General features: G+C 42.7%; 1 protein-coding gene across 3 annotated transcripts in view; it reads left to right on the forward strand.

Annotated features, from left to right (window-relative positions):
- Positions 1 to 3,114: 3,114 nt before the first annotated feature.
- The window catches only part of epha4a (eph receptor A4a), a gene marked incomplete at its 3' end in the record, with an annotated part of 33,980 nt that continues 22,463 nt past the window's right edge, over positions 3,115 to 14,631 (forward strand). The window contains exons 1-3 of one of the 3 annotated variants that reach the window (XM_083541689.1): positions 3,115 to 3,313; positions 4,506 to 4,573; positions 5,216 to 5,879. In XM_083541689.1, the coding sequence (XP_083397815.1) occupies positions 3,223 to 3,313; positions 4,506 to 4,573; positions 5,216 to 5,879 (823 nt within the window). In that variant the 5' untranslated portion in view covers positions 3,115 to 3,222. The remainder of the gene's footprint in view (positions 3,314 to 4,505; positions 4,574 to 5,215; positions 5,880 to 14,631) is intronic. The other 2 variants (XM_083541690.1, XM_083541691.1) reach the window with 2 other exon arrangements.

Genomic DNA, 14,631 nt, shown 5'->3' on the forward strand with positions numbered 1-14,631 from the left:
GACTATATGCTCCTGAGGGAAAGTTCAAATCTAGACTTAAAGGTCTTCACAATGACAACACATGGAGCAAATGTTTGTAGAAACTTAACCCCTTAAGCTAACAGTAGAGTTACAGTTACATAAAAGTCCTTGATTTGAGAAGTTCAGAAAAACTTGGATGGTGACAAATATGACAATGTAATGTTTTTTTTAAATACTGATTAGTTTACAGCTAAGAACAACAAGCCACTTTGTTTATTTAGAATTGAGATTAATATCCTTTCTAGACCGATCCAGTGAACAGCCAACGAGTTGTTGCTTCACCAGTGGATTTGCCCCAGAAACCAGTCATGTTACATCATGTTTATGTTGTTCCGTATGTACTATAGAATTTTTAGTCAAGTGAAATAGATTGATTTTGGACCACAAACAACCCTTTGATGCCCCCTTAATCCAAAAGCAGTTCTCTGGTATACTTTCAAGAAGCAGCAGTCCTATCAAAACCCATCGTGTAGATAAGACCTTGCTGCTTTCTAAGCTTCTTGTTGGGTTTTTTAAGGAAAGGTTTTTAGGCCCCCCTAGGAGCAGTCGCTCAATGTGTAAACCACTCCATCATGTTCTTTGTTCCTTCATCCGATCCACCTACACATCTCCAGACTGCTGAGCGGATTCTTTCAATGTGCCCTGCCTGCAGTCACAAATCACCCCCTGCCTTCCAACACTCCTCCGTTTTTTCGAGAGCTTCCATCACGTGGTTTGCACGGGTTGTTCGACTGTACGGTATGCAATCTATATCGAGGGTCTGAAATGAGCTACATTAGGAGAAATGGAACTAGATTTTTTTTAATGATGGAACATCCCTCCGAGGGTTGTCTGAGCCCTCTTTGTTTGGACAATACAGATGTGTGGGCAGATGCCATCTGGGGTTCGAAAGAACAAAACCGGGTGTGGGAGCAGGGCATTGGGGGGAGTTTAATCAGGTGACCTGCGAATACAGGAGGAGAATGGAAAATGGTCCGAGTGTAATCAATCAAAAAGAACGGTGACACAAATGACCGAAAGACAACGGGCGCGAGGTGAAAGCGGTGCCCCCCGCCCACTGGTGCTGGCGATCAATACAACCCCGATGTGATTGGTGAAGGCGAAACCACTGCCTCCTCCGGCCTAATTGGGTCTTTATGGTTGCGCAGCGTCTCGTGCAGATTGGAGGAATAAAACGGCATTCTTTTTCGACACTTTGAGTGACAATCGATGTCGGGCGCCCATCTCCAAACGCCAGATGCTCCTCCCGGCTTCATTATGCCCGCCGAAATGGTTTCGGCGGAGCAACGGTGGCGCCACAAAGCGTCACGTATGCGGCCCTTGGAGACCGAAGTCCAAACGTCACCTGCTCCTTAGGCTAATGCCATTATACGAAAAAAAGATCCCAACGGACCCCAAACCCACAAACAATTCATCTGCTGTTCAGATAGCAATAGGTTGCCAGGAAGTGCCTGCTGCGTTCACACACAAATACGTCTTTTGCGAAAACTCTGAGAGAACCGCAAGCTGGCGTTTGCGTAAGATTTATGTTAAACGCTCCACCAGTTTAAAGGGACACTGCTCCATGCTGGTCCACGGTCTCGCCCATATCTGGTGAACTCCAATTCGTGACACGTCTGTATCTCGACTGAAGATTTTCAGACCTTTAGTATGAACTACCTTTGTTGTAACTCCCTCGAATTCACAAATGTTGGCAAATTTCAGTATTAATACATTATCGCTTCAATAGTAACTTCGTTTCTATGGGAACAACTTGCACAACGGCAGCATCGATCCTGACTTAAGGGTCTTTTGTTTATTTATTAATCTGTTTTTCTTCAGGATTATATACAGTATGCCCTCCAAAACACTTGAAAATATTAAATGAATGGAAATGTTTCTTTCTCTTTAAACTATTTGTAAGTTTCACTGAATTTCTACAGTAAGAAAAAACCTTAAATCATTAATGAAATTATTTTATGATTTATTTATTCGGTTTCCATTTTCACATAATTTATTTTTAACGGCCTTGAACAGGTCAAACACTGCGTGCTCAGATATTTTATAAAAAAAAAATAATAATAATTCTTGCATTTTCATGTTTTTTAGAGCTAAATTTTTGACATTGTTTAATGAATATTCAGGATTTTCTTTTTTTTTTTTTTGGAGAAAAAATCCCAAAAAAACTTTTTTCGTCGTTTTTGCTGTTTACGAATCTGCAGATGCATGAAGGGGAAAATATATAAATTTTCAAGTGTTCACACGTTCTAGATTATTGTGGACGTTCTGGATGTCCACAATAATAAGAGATTTTATGCAGGGAATTTTTGCATGATTTGAAAAAAATAAATTTCCACAATCATAACCATCCTGATATTGATTCATTTCCTAAAAAAAAAAAAAAAAAATCAACCCACTGCTTTTTTATTCATGCACTTATTGATTACTTAATTGATTGTTTTCTTTCTTTCTTTTCATTTTTTTCTTGTCTTCAAGACGTCCCAACGTGTCCAGAAGACGGTTACCGCTCAATCCTTGGACAAAAAAATGCGGTGCAAACGTCTGTTGGAAAAACGATGCTCTGCAGGGTGGGCGTCCTGTTCTCTCCTTGTCCTGGTGGGCGCGCGTGATTGACACGTTTCGATCGCGTTGAGCAAACGAATGCGCACCGTGGAGACGCATTGCTTTGCGTGAACAGTAGACGGCGCCGTCGGACTTCTGACGCACCAGACTAAAACATCGCATGCAACTTCTGCATGTTGGCTTCTTGCATTTCCATCCTTTAAAAAAAAAAAAAATGCGTGTAATATATATATATTTTTTTGCACACTTTCTCTCTTTTACGCAGACGCTATTAAAATCAGGTGGATCTCAAGCCTACATCATGTTTGCATGAATTTTTTTCAAAATAAAAAATTGCCTCTTTTTTTTTTTCCCTTTCTTTCGTTTTTTTTTTTTTTTTTTTTTTTTTTTAAGTACTATACATATTCCAGGACGCCCTCAGACTTTCCAGCCCATGCTGATTGGCTGTGAATGGGTGATAGACACCCCCCACACACACACCATACAACATCCCCCCCCCCCCCTTCTTATACCCTATAGCCCCGCCTATTCGTGTTGTCGAGGAGCGCTCTTTTTTTTGCGCTCTTCACTCGCTGCTCGCGCGACTTCAGCGCCGCTCGGGCAACAAAAAAATACCACGAAAAACCATAACGGCGCAAAATGGCAACGAACGCGTTCCCTGCGCTTTGGGTTCTCTTATTCTGGATATTGCGCACATGCTCAGCCGCGCGGGTTTATCCTCCAAATGAAGGTAAGGAGACACGGGAATAAAAGGTGGAAGAACGGTCATCCATCCCTTCTTCTACTTCTACTTATCTGGATCTCTCCGGTGCGCAATGGAGATTTTACGCAGAGTCGGGATTTTTTATTTATTTATTTTTTGGAGTATATATACACACACACACAGTACAGCATGTAAATTGTATTTATTTATGTAACTTTGTGCCTCTTTATATAAAAGATGCATTCTAATGATCATAATAATAATAACAATCATAATAATAATGATTGTTATTATTAACGCATTTCCAAAGTCATTGGTACGGTTTTACGCATCGGACCGCGATTCCGCTGTTCTGTAACTCAAATTAGTAAACAGAAAACACAAAACAAACAAGTCAACAATAAATTGAGTTGGAAGTGTAGACATAAAGTAGTTTTGAGATTGTAGACAAATCTGGTTTTGTTAATGTCGGGTGATTTTGTTTTTTTGAGTTTGGTTGCAATTTTGCACCAAAAAAATAAAAAGATAAATAAATAAAGCATTAAAAATGAAAACGGATAGAATTTAAAACATATAAAAATAAAAGTGTAAACAGGAAAGCAACACAGAGTATGTGGTGTAATAAATAAACATGTAAAATTGAATAAATAAGTTTTTAATTGCCGTATCTACATCCACATTTCCAGATGTGCATTATTTAATTTGGACAATCAGATTCCTGTTTTCATTCCTGCTTCATTGTATTTTTTATTTTTTTTTGTCTGAATATTGATAATCTCTAACAACCAAAAAAAGAAATGCATTTTGGTTGGTTTTTTTTTTTAGTATGAATGCTTTAATCCCGACAAATGTTTCGCATCAGCTTTTGGAATTCCAAAATACTCCACAGCAGTGCAGATGGTTGAAAAAAAGGAGGATAAATAAACATTTTCCCATTACAGCAAAACAAAACAAAACCAGAAAAGAGAGAGAGAGAGAGAGAAAAAAAGAATGTGTGATCCTGCTATAGATAGAAGGAGAAAACAGTCTATAGTCAGGGCCATATCTTAAACCTGCACGTGAGCAAGAAAATAACGAGTGATGTTCAGTCATTTTGGGATCGAATCACATTTGGATGTGAGCATTTGAAGGAAATCCAGGACAAAATAAATGAGAATCACCCAAAAAGTGACACCTTTCTAACAGTCTAGTTGCGGTATATGTGGTTTGTCTTTTGCAGTGACGTTACTGGACTCCAGAACAGTGCAGGGTGAGCTGAAATGGGTTTCCAGTCCTACAGAAGGAGGGGTAAGTGATTAAAACAGTAACAACTGGTGTCTACTTTGACTTTGTCTACACCATGTTTAATATTACGTAGTGCATTTTTAACAATTTCAGCAAGGGTTTGATTGGAGGTCGCAAAAGTGGTCAACCAGTAGATACGTTTGCTGTGGATTATTTCAAAAAGATGCAAGGGCCGGAAGTAAAATTCCAGCATTGTCTTGGAGGGTAGACAAAAAATGGTTGTGGCCTCAAATAGCTCCAATACATTGCATGGCTTTATTGCTGTGACAGTTGGACTTCCGAATGAAAAGGGTCAAGGCAAGCTTCAAATAACGTCTATAGATACATCTTTGCTAATACAAATTTGGCCTCAGTTGCATAAAGCTTTAATGGATACTTGACATCGTGTCATAGCCTAAAGTGCTTCCAGATTCTAAATGTAGATTCTTTTGAAACAATTTGCTTCTCCAAATAAACCCAGAGAGGCCATATTGTTACCAAACAACCCAGCTTTTACCGTTCGATAGAATCCCTTTTAGAAAGTTTACTTGCCTTTATTCGGATGTGTAATTATATCTCATCAGCAAGTGATCGAGGCGGTGCGATCCGAATGTGTGGTATACATAACCAAATCTTTTTAATATCTTCTCATTGTCTCATTGCCAGTGGGAAGAAGTAAGTATCATGGACGAAAAAAACACACCCATCCGGACATATCAAGTGTGCAACGTGATGGAGCCGTCCCAGAACAACTGGCTTCGAACAGACTGGATTGCACGCGGAGCGGCTCAACGCATTTACGTCGAGATCAAGTTCACTCTGCGTGACTGCAACAGCTTGCCCGGCGTCATGGGCACGTGCAAGGAGACGTTCAACCTCTACTACTATGAATCCAACAATGACAAAGAGCGATATATCCGCGAGAACCAGTTCATCAAGATCGACACGATTGCCGCCGACGAGAGCTTCACGCAGGTGGACATCGGAGACCGCATCATGAAGCTCAATACCGAGGTGCGAGATGTGGGCGTCTTAACTCGCAAAGGCTTCTACTTGGCTTTCCAGGATGTGGGGGCGTGCATCGCCCTGGTGTCTGTGCGGATTTTTTACAAGAAGTGCCCGCTCACAGTACGCAACCTTGCTCAGTTTCCTGATACAACTACGGGTGCGGATACATCGTCGCTGGTGGAGGTCCGTGGCTCGTGCGTGGACAACTCGGAGGAGCGCGAAGTACCCAAGATGTATTGCGGTGCAGATGGAGAATGGCTGGTACCAATTGGAAGTTGTTTGTGTAACCCGGGATTTGAGGAGCGAGCCGGGGCATGCCAAGGTAGGGTTTCTGCTAGCTGCATTTGTGTCACTTAATATAGTCCACCATTGTTTGTCTTGTAAAACTATTCCTTCTGGCTAGTGGGTTCCTCTGGGGTTCCATTTGGAAGAGCTTCACAGGTTAAATTTTCAGGAGATCCATAGCCTGCTTGTTGGGAACAGCATTTGGGAGTATTCCAAATATTATTGCTCAGCACACACAATTTTATTCGGTTTCAGACAAGATTTCTAAAGCAAGATGTCCTGTTTCAAACGTGACTATATTGTGTTTTTTCAGCTGGACAACCATAGAAGTTTGCTCTACTTTAGACAGCTGGATGCTTAGCAGAAGTCAGTGGATTAAGAGGACACTGCTTGATCACTCTGTTTCATATCAGAACGTCTTAGCGGCCTCAGGGTTGGCGCTAATCATTTTTGTTTTGGCACCAGGAGTTTGTCGCATGCCTGAGAAATGCACTTTATATCAGCTTGTAGCTTTGAATACTTTTACACTGTCGTACTGTGTCAAAGCAGGAGATTTCTATTCCAGAGAACAACGAAAGGCTTGTAGGGAGAGAAGAAAAGTATGAGTATGACTTTTTTCCCTTTTTTTGGTCTTATTTCACCCAGCTCGCTTCTTAAAGTCTGCGGCTTGGAAAGGGGTTAAAAAGGGCTTCTTAGCATCTGGGTGAAGTCGAGGTCAGAGAAAATGAACTGCAGAACCTCGAGATAGGAGGACAGTTTGAGAACACCCCTCTGCCCTTTTTTTTTTTTTTACTTGCCTGTAAAAGGCATCTGGTCCAGGAGAGGGTCAGAGCTTTTGCACGGGTGATGTACTGCATGCTGGCCAGTCCAGCGTCGGTTATTTATGAGGGCAATCTCAGCAGGCTAATTACATGACAAATACACAGTGTAATTTAGGGCTGTTTTCGGTTGGGGGGGTTGCACTGACTCCACGGGCAGCCACTTGGTGAATGTGTCCGGGCGGTGGTTTGAACGAGTTTACTTTTGAAAAATGGACACGTTTCCTTGGCATTTCCCTCTCCTGCTCCATTGGCCTTATTCTCACTCTTCGTCGCTCATGGTCTCTTTCTTCTCTTTGTTCAGCTGTTGCGATTTACAGTGAAAAGCTGCCATAATTCGGTCAAAGCCCCGAAAGCCACATGGAGACTTGGTGGAAAATCCAGAATCATGTCGCTGTTTGACTTTAGCCCCTTTTAGTACCATTTAGTTATCATATTCGGGGTCCCACCAAACTTAAAAACAGGAACATCTATAGTCCACTGGGTTCCAGAGTAAGGGGAATATTTTTATTAGTTCTTTTGCTTGGTCAATGGCATCCGCAGTGGATTAGATGCCATCAGCAGATGTCATTGTCTGCGAGCCAACAATTGACAGCATCCTCATTGAGGCAAGTTCAAAAGGTGGCTCACTCTCCCAGGGTGAGGATGAGTGTCCGTGTCTCTTTAATAAGCCCATATTTATAAAGAACTGACTCATTGGTTCACTTTCAGCATAAGGGGTGTTTCGACAGGGGGGGGCGTATGATCTCAATAGGGCATCTATAGAAAATAAGGTATATGAGGCTCACAGTCCAGAAGGCAAGACTTGGACCCTTTGCCTGATTGTTGGGGATGCCCGGGATATTGGTGGGGGAGTTTCAGTGGCGGGGAGTGAGAAAAGAGGAACACTAGATGGGGTCAGGGGGTCGTCCCCGTTTTTCCTTTCACGCCCACGCAGAGACCAGGGTCACGGACGAGATTGATTAAGATGTCAAAGTTTTGACAGCTGTGTCTGAGTAAGGACGATAGAGAGATTGAAGAGGAGCCACGAAGACCTGAGAAGTATAAATGGAAGCAGAAGATATGCTCTTGTCTTTTGTTTTCAAGTTTTTTTTATGCTTTTGCATTGCTCATCTGCCAAAAACACAGACAAAGAAAGTGGGAATCAGTTTTTTTTCAACCCATTGTTGTGAGTCTTACAGCAAATATATTCCAACTAGTAATAGAAGAACTTTGACTCCCTTTTTTTTTTTTTTTTTTTAAGAATTTAATACAAATTAAACAGTTGGAGGCGGTATGCGCTTGCCATTTTGGTCAAAATAGACGTACAGGCTTTGGTATAATGAGAAAGCTGGCCTTTGTGTGCTTGATATTAAAAAGCAAAGGCGAATTTTTTTTTTCTTCCCTGATGGAAAATGGACATCGAGAATGTTTCTCAAACCACTTTTTTTTTTAGACCAAACTCTGACCAAACTAGTGTATTTAATAAACAAGCAAGTGTGTTTGTGCGTGTGTGTATGCACGTTCCATGTCCATCTAATTACACAAAGCCAGCATGTTTATCTCAATCCTGTCATAATTATGAGCAGGTGTGTGGGGTTCATCATCGGCCTCAGCTGGGTCTTGTTGTTAGTGTTTTTTTTTCCCAGCAGACAATAGTCTTCATCCGCCGAAAAATGCTTTCCGTTATGCATATTCATTACTTCCATCCTTTATTCCTACGCTTTTGATGGCAAGTGCATATGCTGATTCCTGTCACGATCCCCTTCAGTTTTGCATCCAGGGCTTCTGCGCTGGACGGTGAATAGGCCGTCAGCTGTCTCGGGTAGAAATGAGAGAGCGAAAAAGAAGGAAAGGGAAGGAAAGGAAAAGCATGTGGGGGTCTGCTCTTCGATATCAAACAGATAAACCATTTGCATATTTTGTAGGTGAAATTCAAAGGCAGCAAATTTGCATCTGTGCCTCACAATAGCATTTTCTTAGTTTTTTTTTTTTTTTTTTGACAGAAAGAGGCAGAAGAAAGGGTGTTCAAATGCTTCCTTTCATTTTTTTTTCTTCCAACGTGGCACCATTGTGACATTTCAATTTAAATGAGATAGCTAACTGTCTCGCATTACATGCTCACGATTGAATAGGATTCGGCTAATTCCAGGATGTGACACCAGGAATTTCGCCTTCTTCTTAGCGAAGCTTCAATTTGAGTGCTTGTCACTGTCAGAGTCCTGTTGTTTGCCCTGAGCGACAGCAAGTGTGTGTGTGTGTGCATTATCCTTGACCCCATGCTGTTGATTTTGGTTGGTTGCTCATGCTCGGAAATGCCCCTGACAACTTCCAGCCCTTCGCATGTCAAGGGCCTGATGGATGATGGGTTTCCGAGTGTCCGAGGTTACTGAGACAGGAAAAGAAACAGACTTAACTCCAATTGCCTGAAAGACAACCGCTCCTTTTTGCCACCACGTCCCCCCTCTTAAACTTTAGCAACATTAAGGCTAAAGTTTAGACATCTATCACCACCATGCTAACAGTGTACAGGCATTGAGAAAGGTCTACTTTTATTCTGTAGGCATTGAGAAAGCAGCCTGATAAATCACTTCAGCAGGGAGAGTATCCTCATATTTGAGTCTTTCCATTTAATTGACTTGCTGCTCATGAGGAGCCTGAGTATTGACTCACAGCTTAAATAACTCTCCCTTCATCCTTGCCTGTTAATCCTGTATCCTTACAAACCAGAACACACTGATGTTCATTTAAAGAGGTGTCCATCACCATCATCACCAGACAACACTCCCCATCGGTTGGTAGTAATCATGTTCTGCTTTCTGTAAAACTGGCTTCCATCCAAGAGGGTCAGAGGTCATCTGAGTTAGCATAAGGCAGGGATGAGAGCGGCAGCGAGCAATTCGAAAGGAAAGCGAGAACCATCCTTTTCTTTCGTTAAGTTGCTGCCCCAACGATTTAAATGTAGGGCAGATTAAACTTGACAGTCGGTATCACCGCTGAGTGCCTTTGTCTTTGCTTTCGATTAGGAAGGTTCCAACATTTCTCCAGACAAACGCACCAGATGGACTGTGGGACTCTGTGAATGCGCTTGTTTTGTTCCGCTAATGAAGCATTTGGAAAGGCGTCATAGCTTGATTTATGATGACAAATGACACAAACAAAATCCATGTACCATTTGGTAAATCTACTCTGTATAAACACTAGACTGTTTCATGGCGGAGGGGGGATATAATGACTGGATTCGAACGGAACTCTTTGTCAAGGTCCTTCAAGTTCTCTTTCAACGTAAAGCCTCGTGCTTGTAAACAGTGAAAGCGAAGTAATGAATATCCTTACAAAGACTTCAGAAATGCTAACATTTAACGCTAAAAAAAAGGGTAGTGCTGAGGTGCAGCACTGGGACTTGCTAAGTGTCTGTCCAGAGGTCCACAGCATTGATAGTCATTTAGCTGCAGAATTTATGTTTTATTATACCATGGTTTCTTTAGTAACACACAGTTACACCTAGACTTTAAATGTTGAAAATGTATTTAGGTTTAATTAACAAGTACTGAAGGAGTCTCCATTGTCAGGATGGAGGAATCTGTTTTTTAATTTCTTGATATTTTAATTTTTTCTTGCCTCAGGAAGAGAGAGACTACATTTATTTATTTCTTTATCTTGCTCCACTTGCAATATTGAGCCAATGCGTAAGGTATACATACTAACATATTATCTTAAGATTATACCAGGATATACATTCTTCTAGCACAGATACGGCTATGATATTCGATCCCCGCTAGCTTTCCTTCGGAGACAAATATTCCTTTAACTCGCCGTTCCTGTGGGAAAACTATGTGAGACATGGGCTCATATTTTTCTCACTGGGAGGGGGTGATTCTTGACTGAAGTGGCCTGGGGAAGGCTCCCTCCAAGTCTGTTTATCCGAGATCTGATAGGACGTCAGTTAACAGATGTCAATTAGCTCCGAGTGCGCGAGCGAGAGCAGCGGCCGGATGAAAAGATGGATTGAGTAATGAGATTATTTAAGGGCCGGCACGGCCTTGTTTCCACAATGCGGCGTAATCGCCGTAATTATGCCGGAGAGTTCACCATGCTGACCGAACAATAGGCATTAATACTTGTAATTATTTTGAGAGGCTGAGGTATGGTGGGCTTGAAGTCTCCCAGCGGAACTGAATGGGTTCGTTCCCTTACCTCAGGATACTGGAGTGGATTTGAGCCCTTTTAAATGGATACGAGTTGCTTGGACTCGACCACTTGGTTTGGCATTGGAAGCAATTAGTTTTGACTTTTTACGGCTTTGTTTGGGTGAAGAGGCTTTTTTTGATGGCTTGGCAATCCACATGCTAGCAGTTCACAAATAACCCATGCTATGGTGAAAGCGACAGGAAATGCTGGAAGTGATGATCTTACCTAGGTGAATTCATGGTCTTACAAGCCAGAGAAGGCTGGACTTTATTTTTTCTTATTATTCCTCCCACACAATGAGGCAAGGGCTGTTTCTGTAGCAGTTTTGGGTTGCTAGACCAATGCCCACCCTCCTCTTTTCACAGCCTTGCTTGAGGGGGGTAGGGGGGCTGGTTAAGAGCCTTGCTCAAGGCTCAAGAGTGGCAGCCTGTTGTGGCCTGACTCAAACCCAAAACCACCGGATCCGAAGTTCAATGGCTTAACCACTGGGCTACCACCTCCCCCAAGCAGGACTGGTCAGTTGGTTGGTATCAAGCTTGAAGTAATGTTTGCTAAATACATAAATGCTGTGTTTTTTCACGTGGGGCCCATTTCAGCTCTCAGGATTTGGACAAAATTGCTTTTCATTTATTGGCAAGCCATTATGCCAACGCCTCAGCTTATTGGTGATAATACATTCAATGTATTGTCTTAAAACGTAAGAGCAACTTTACCTAGGTGAATTCATGGTCTTGCAAGCCAAAAGAAACAAAGAAGGCAGGACATTGTTTGGTATAAAAAAGTACCCTTTTTTTAGCGCTCAGAATTTGTTCAAAGTTGCTTTTGGGTCGATTTAAAGGTGTCATCACCAATGAACTGATGTATTGCCATAATAGGCTGTGTTAGACTCCATGGGATCCAGACTGGTCTCCTGTATAATTAGCACATTTGTGTGACCGATTATTACCAAGCCGGGCCATGAATGGATCCAGGCGTGCAACACCCACCATTTCAAACTCACATAGCATAACTCGGACACTTTGCCCGAGCATACACGTCATGTTTGATTTTCAACGCATGCTCCCAAAGTAAAGTCTGAAAGCGAGAGCTGACGGATCATAACTCTATCGCCATGGCTGTGGCGTTGAAACTTCCGAACTTTGAAAGTGGAGACGCGCATTAATCAGAGAGTGCGGCGGCGCGGGACCTCGCTCAACACCTATTACAAAAAAAAAAAAACACATGTGCGCATGCTAGATCTCGGAGGAACTGTGTGTCAATATTAGCCAAGATTAGGTCACTTCCGTGTATGCTTGAGTAAGACTCAAAAGCAAAAAACTAATCATTTTATTAAAACATCCCGTATGCTTATTTCTCACCAAATTTGGCTCGGTGCTCCTAGACCCGCTCGGTTTCTGTGCATAGAGCTTACCCCGCTGTGGAGGCAGGAGCTAGTTGCAAATCGAGGATGTCTATTCAGTGCCTAGCTCACTACACATACACACACACACACACACACACACACACACACACACACACACACACACACACACACACTTTGCTTTGTGAAGCTGGCGCTCTTTGAAGGCCCTTAGCTAGAGGGGGACCGAAGCTGACAGTGAGAACATTAGCATGTCAAAAGCTTGCTGAATCAATAGGGCCCTTCTCTCTGCCTCGATTTCTCTCTCTCTGCCTGGCGCTAACACACACAGGCCTCTCCATTCAATGGCACTCAGCGCGACCTACTGTAGGAAAGGTGCTCTACTAATACGTGCGCTGCAGGGGAGAGAAATGGGGTAGAGAGTCAGGGGGTGGCGGAATAGCGAGAGAACTATTTATATTGTACCAGTGGATTTGAAGTAGATATTTTGCCCAGGGTGGGTGGTTAAAGAAAAAAAACGGCAACCCGGAATACGCCAGATATGTTTCTATCGTGGGTTGGTCCTGTGTTTATGTTATTCCATGTAAGATAGATGATGGACAAACGTGGCTAGGTCTCTAAAATGTGACTAACAGAGGTATTTAGCTTTGGACATTTGAGCAGAGTGTATGGACGGGAGATCTAGACGAACTAATGGACTAACGCACCAGCGCGTTGCTCCCTCACCGTGCTCAGCAAGTCAAAGAGCACTGAAGGGACTTGAGTGTTTGGCAAGGTGAAAATGGAACAACGATATCCTAATTGCGACTTGAGCTACGTCTCCACTAATAAGGATAAACTTAAACTGGCGTTTCTTTCGTCTAAAAACAATATGCGTCCACACTTTCGTTTTTTTCTCCCAAATGTTGCTTATCCAAACGCAAACGTCTAAAAATGCTTAAGTCCCTGTACTGCGCATGAGCAAAACATAAGACACTTCGACCTGTGTTATTTACCACAGGCGTTTATTTACTTTACTAAAACGCCTCACAAAAAAAATATGTTTTCAAATTGGATTAATTTGGTGACTGGAAACGACATTTCAGTGTAGACGGAAGGCCAAACGGAGAGAGAAATATGCGTTTTCAAATGAGAACATATTAGTTTTGACATGGCCTTCAGAAAAGAAAGAAAGCCTCCCCCTCGGATAAGGAATTCGGAAAGGTCTCCTCAACCTTGAGGTCAGCAAGTGACAAATCAACATGGCAGCAAAATTATACTGTATGTACTAGTAGTCGGTTTCGATCAATAGCAACGTTATAGCTATTACAAGCGAAATTGTTAACAAATTTAATTTGCTAGCAGCGGGAATGCGTCCGAGTTTCAGCAGCAGCCATTTTGCTTGCGAAAAAAAAGTTAGGCGCGCATTAGTTTGGGACATAAAGCCACACCATTCAAGGCATCAAAGCAATTACCAAGCAGCGGCAGAGAGCGAACACTGAGGGAGAAGTGAGATGAGAGTGTGCGAGTGTGTGTAAGAGAGAAAATGAGTGAAAATGAGGCTTCGGGTCTTTCGAATCTGCGGACGTGAAACACCACGGAGAGCTGCGAATGAGGATTGTGAGATGGCCGTCTCTGGTGAAATGTATGCGCCGCTACAGCTGCACCGATCAGTCACCGAGGGGGAAGACAATGAGCCGAAGCCTCTTACCTCCTTTTTCCTCCTGTCACCTGCTGCAGTCCGACCCCCTGTTGGGATCGAGACATTCCTCCAGCTTTCAGTCAATCACCCTGTGTGTGTGCAAGTATCTGTGTATGTGGAGGAGGGCCTCTTGTCCATCAGCTCTGGACCCCAGGCCGGGAAGTGTTTGTGATTCCATATGAAGTCCATAGCCGTTGGGGTTGCTTTATACACTTTGCTGTCCTCTTAGTCTCCTTTGGGATTTTCATAACGTACAAACTCATCAGGACATGTAGCACAGATGGCCAACGGTGTCCTTTTTTCTTTTATGTGTGTGGCGCGTGAAGGTTATTGCTTTGTCCTTTCCGGGGCTGAAGATTTCCCTAGCTTTACCTCTAAACCTATATATACCTTGTATAGGAATAAGCTATCACCCCCTGTTCAACTTGCTGTAGATATGACCTTGTTTTCTTTTTTTTTGTAAACCCAAGACCCAAAAAAGTTTACCAGTTCACAATTGTCCCCATGTCAGTCGTTCTCTGGTCCAAAAAGAAACCAAGGGAGGAAGAGAGGGAGAAGGAAAGCGTCTGGGAGGAGACGAAAGGATGAATAAGTGAATACCTGTGGATTAAAGCTTTAGAACCTTTGACAGCAGGGATGGCTCGCCTGTGACGGATGAGTCTCTCTAGGACTAAAGCCAGATCTATCTCTCTCTCTCACACACACACACACACACACACACACACACACACTCAGCTGAGTTAGCATGCGGCAGGACCTC

The sequence above is a fragment of the Silurus aristotelis genome (genome assembly GCF_946808225.1).
Source record: "Silurus aristotelis genome assembly, chromosome: 5".
Classification (NCBI taxonomy): Eukaryota; Metazoa; Chordata; class Actinopteri; order Siluriformes; family Siluridae; genus Silurus; species Silurus aristotelis.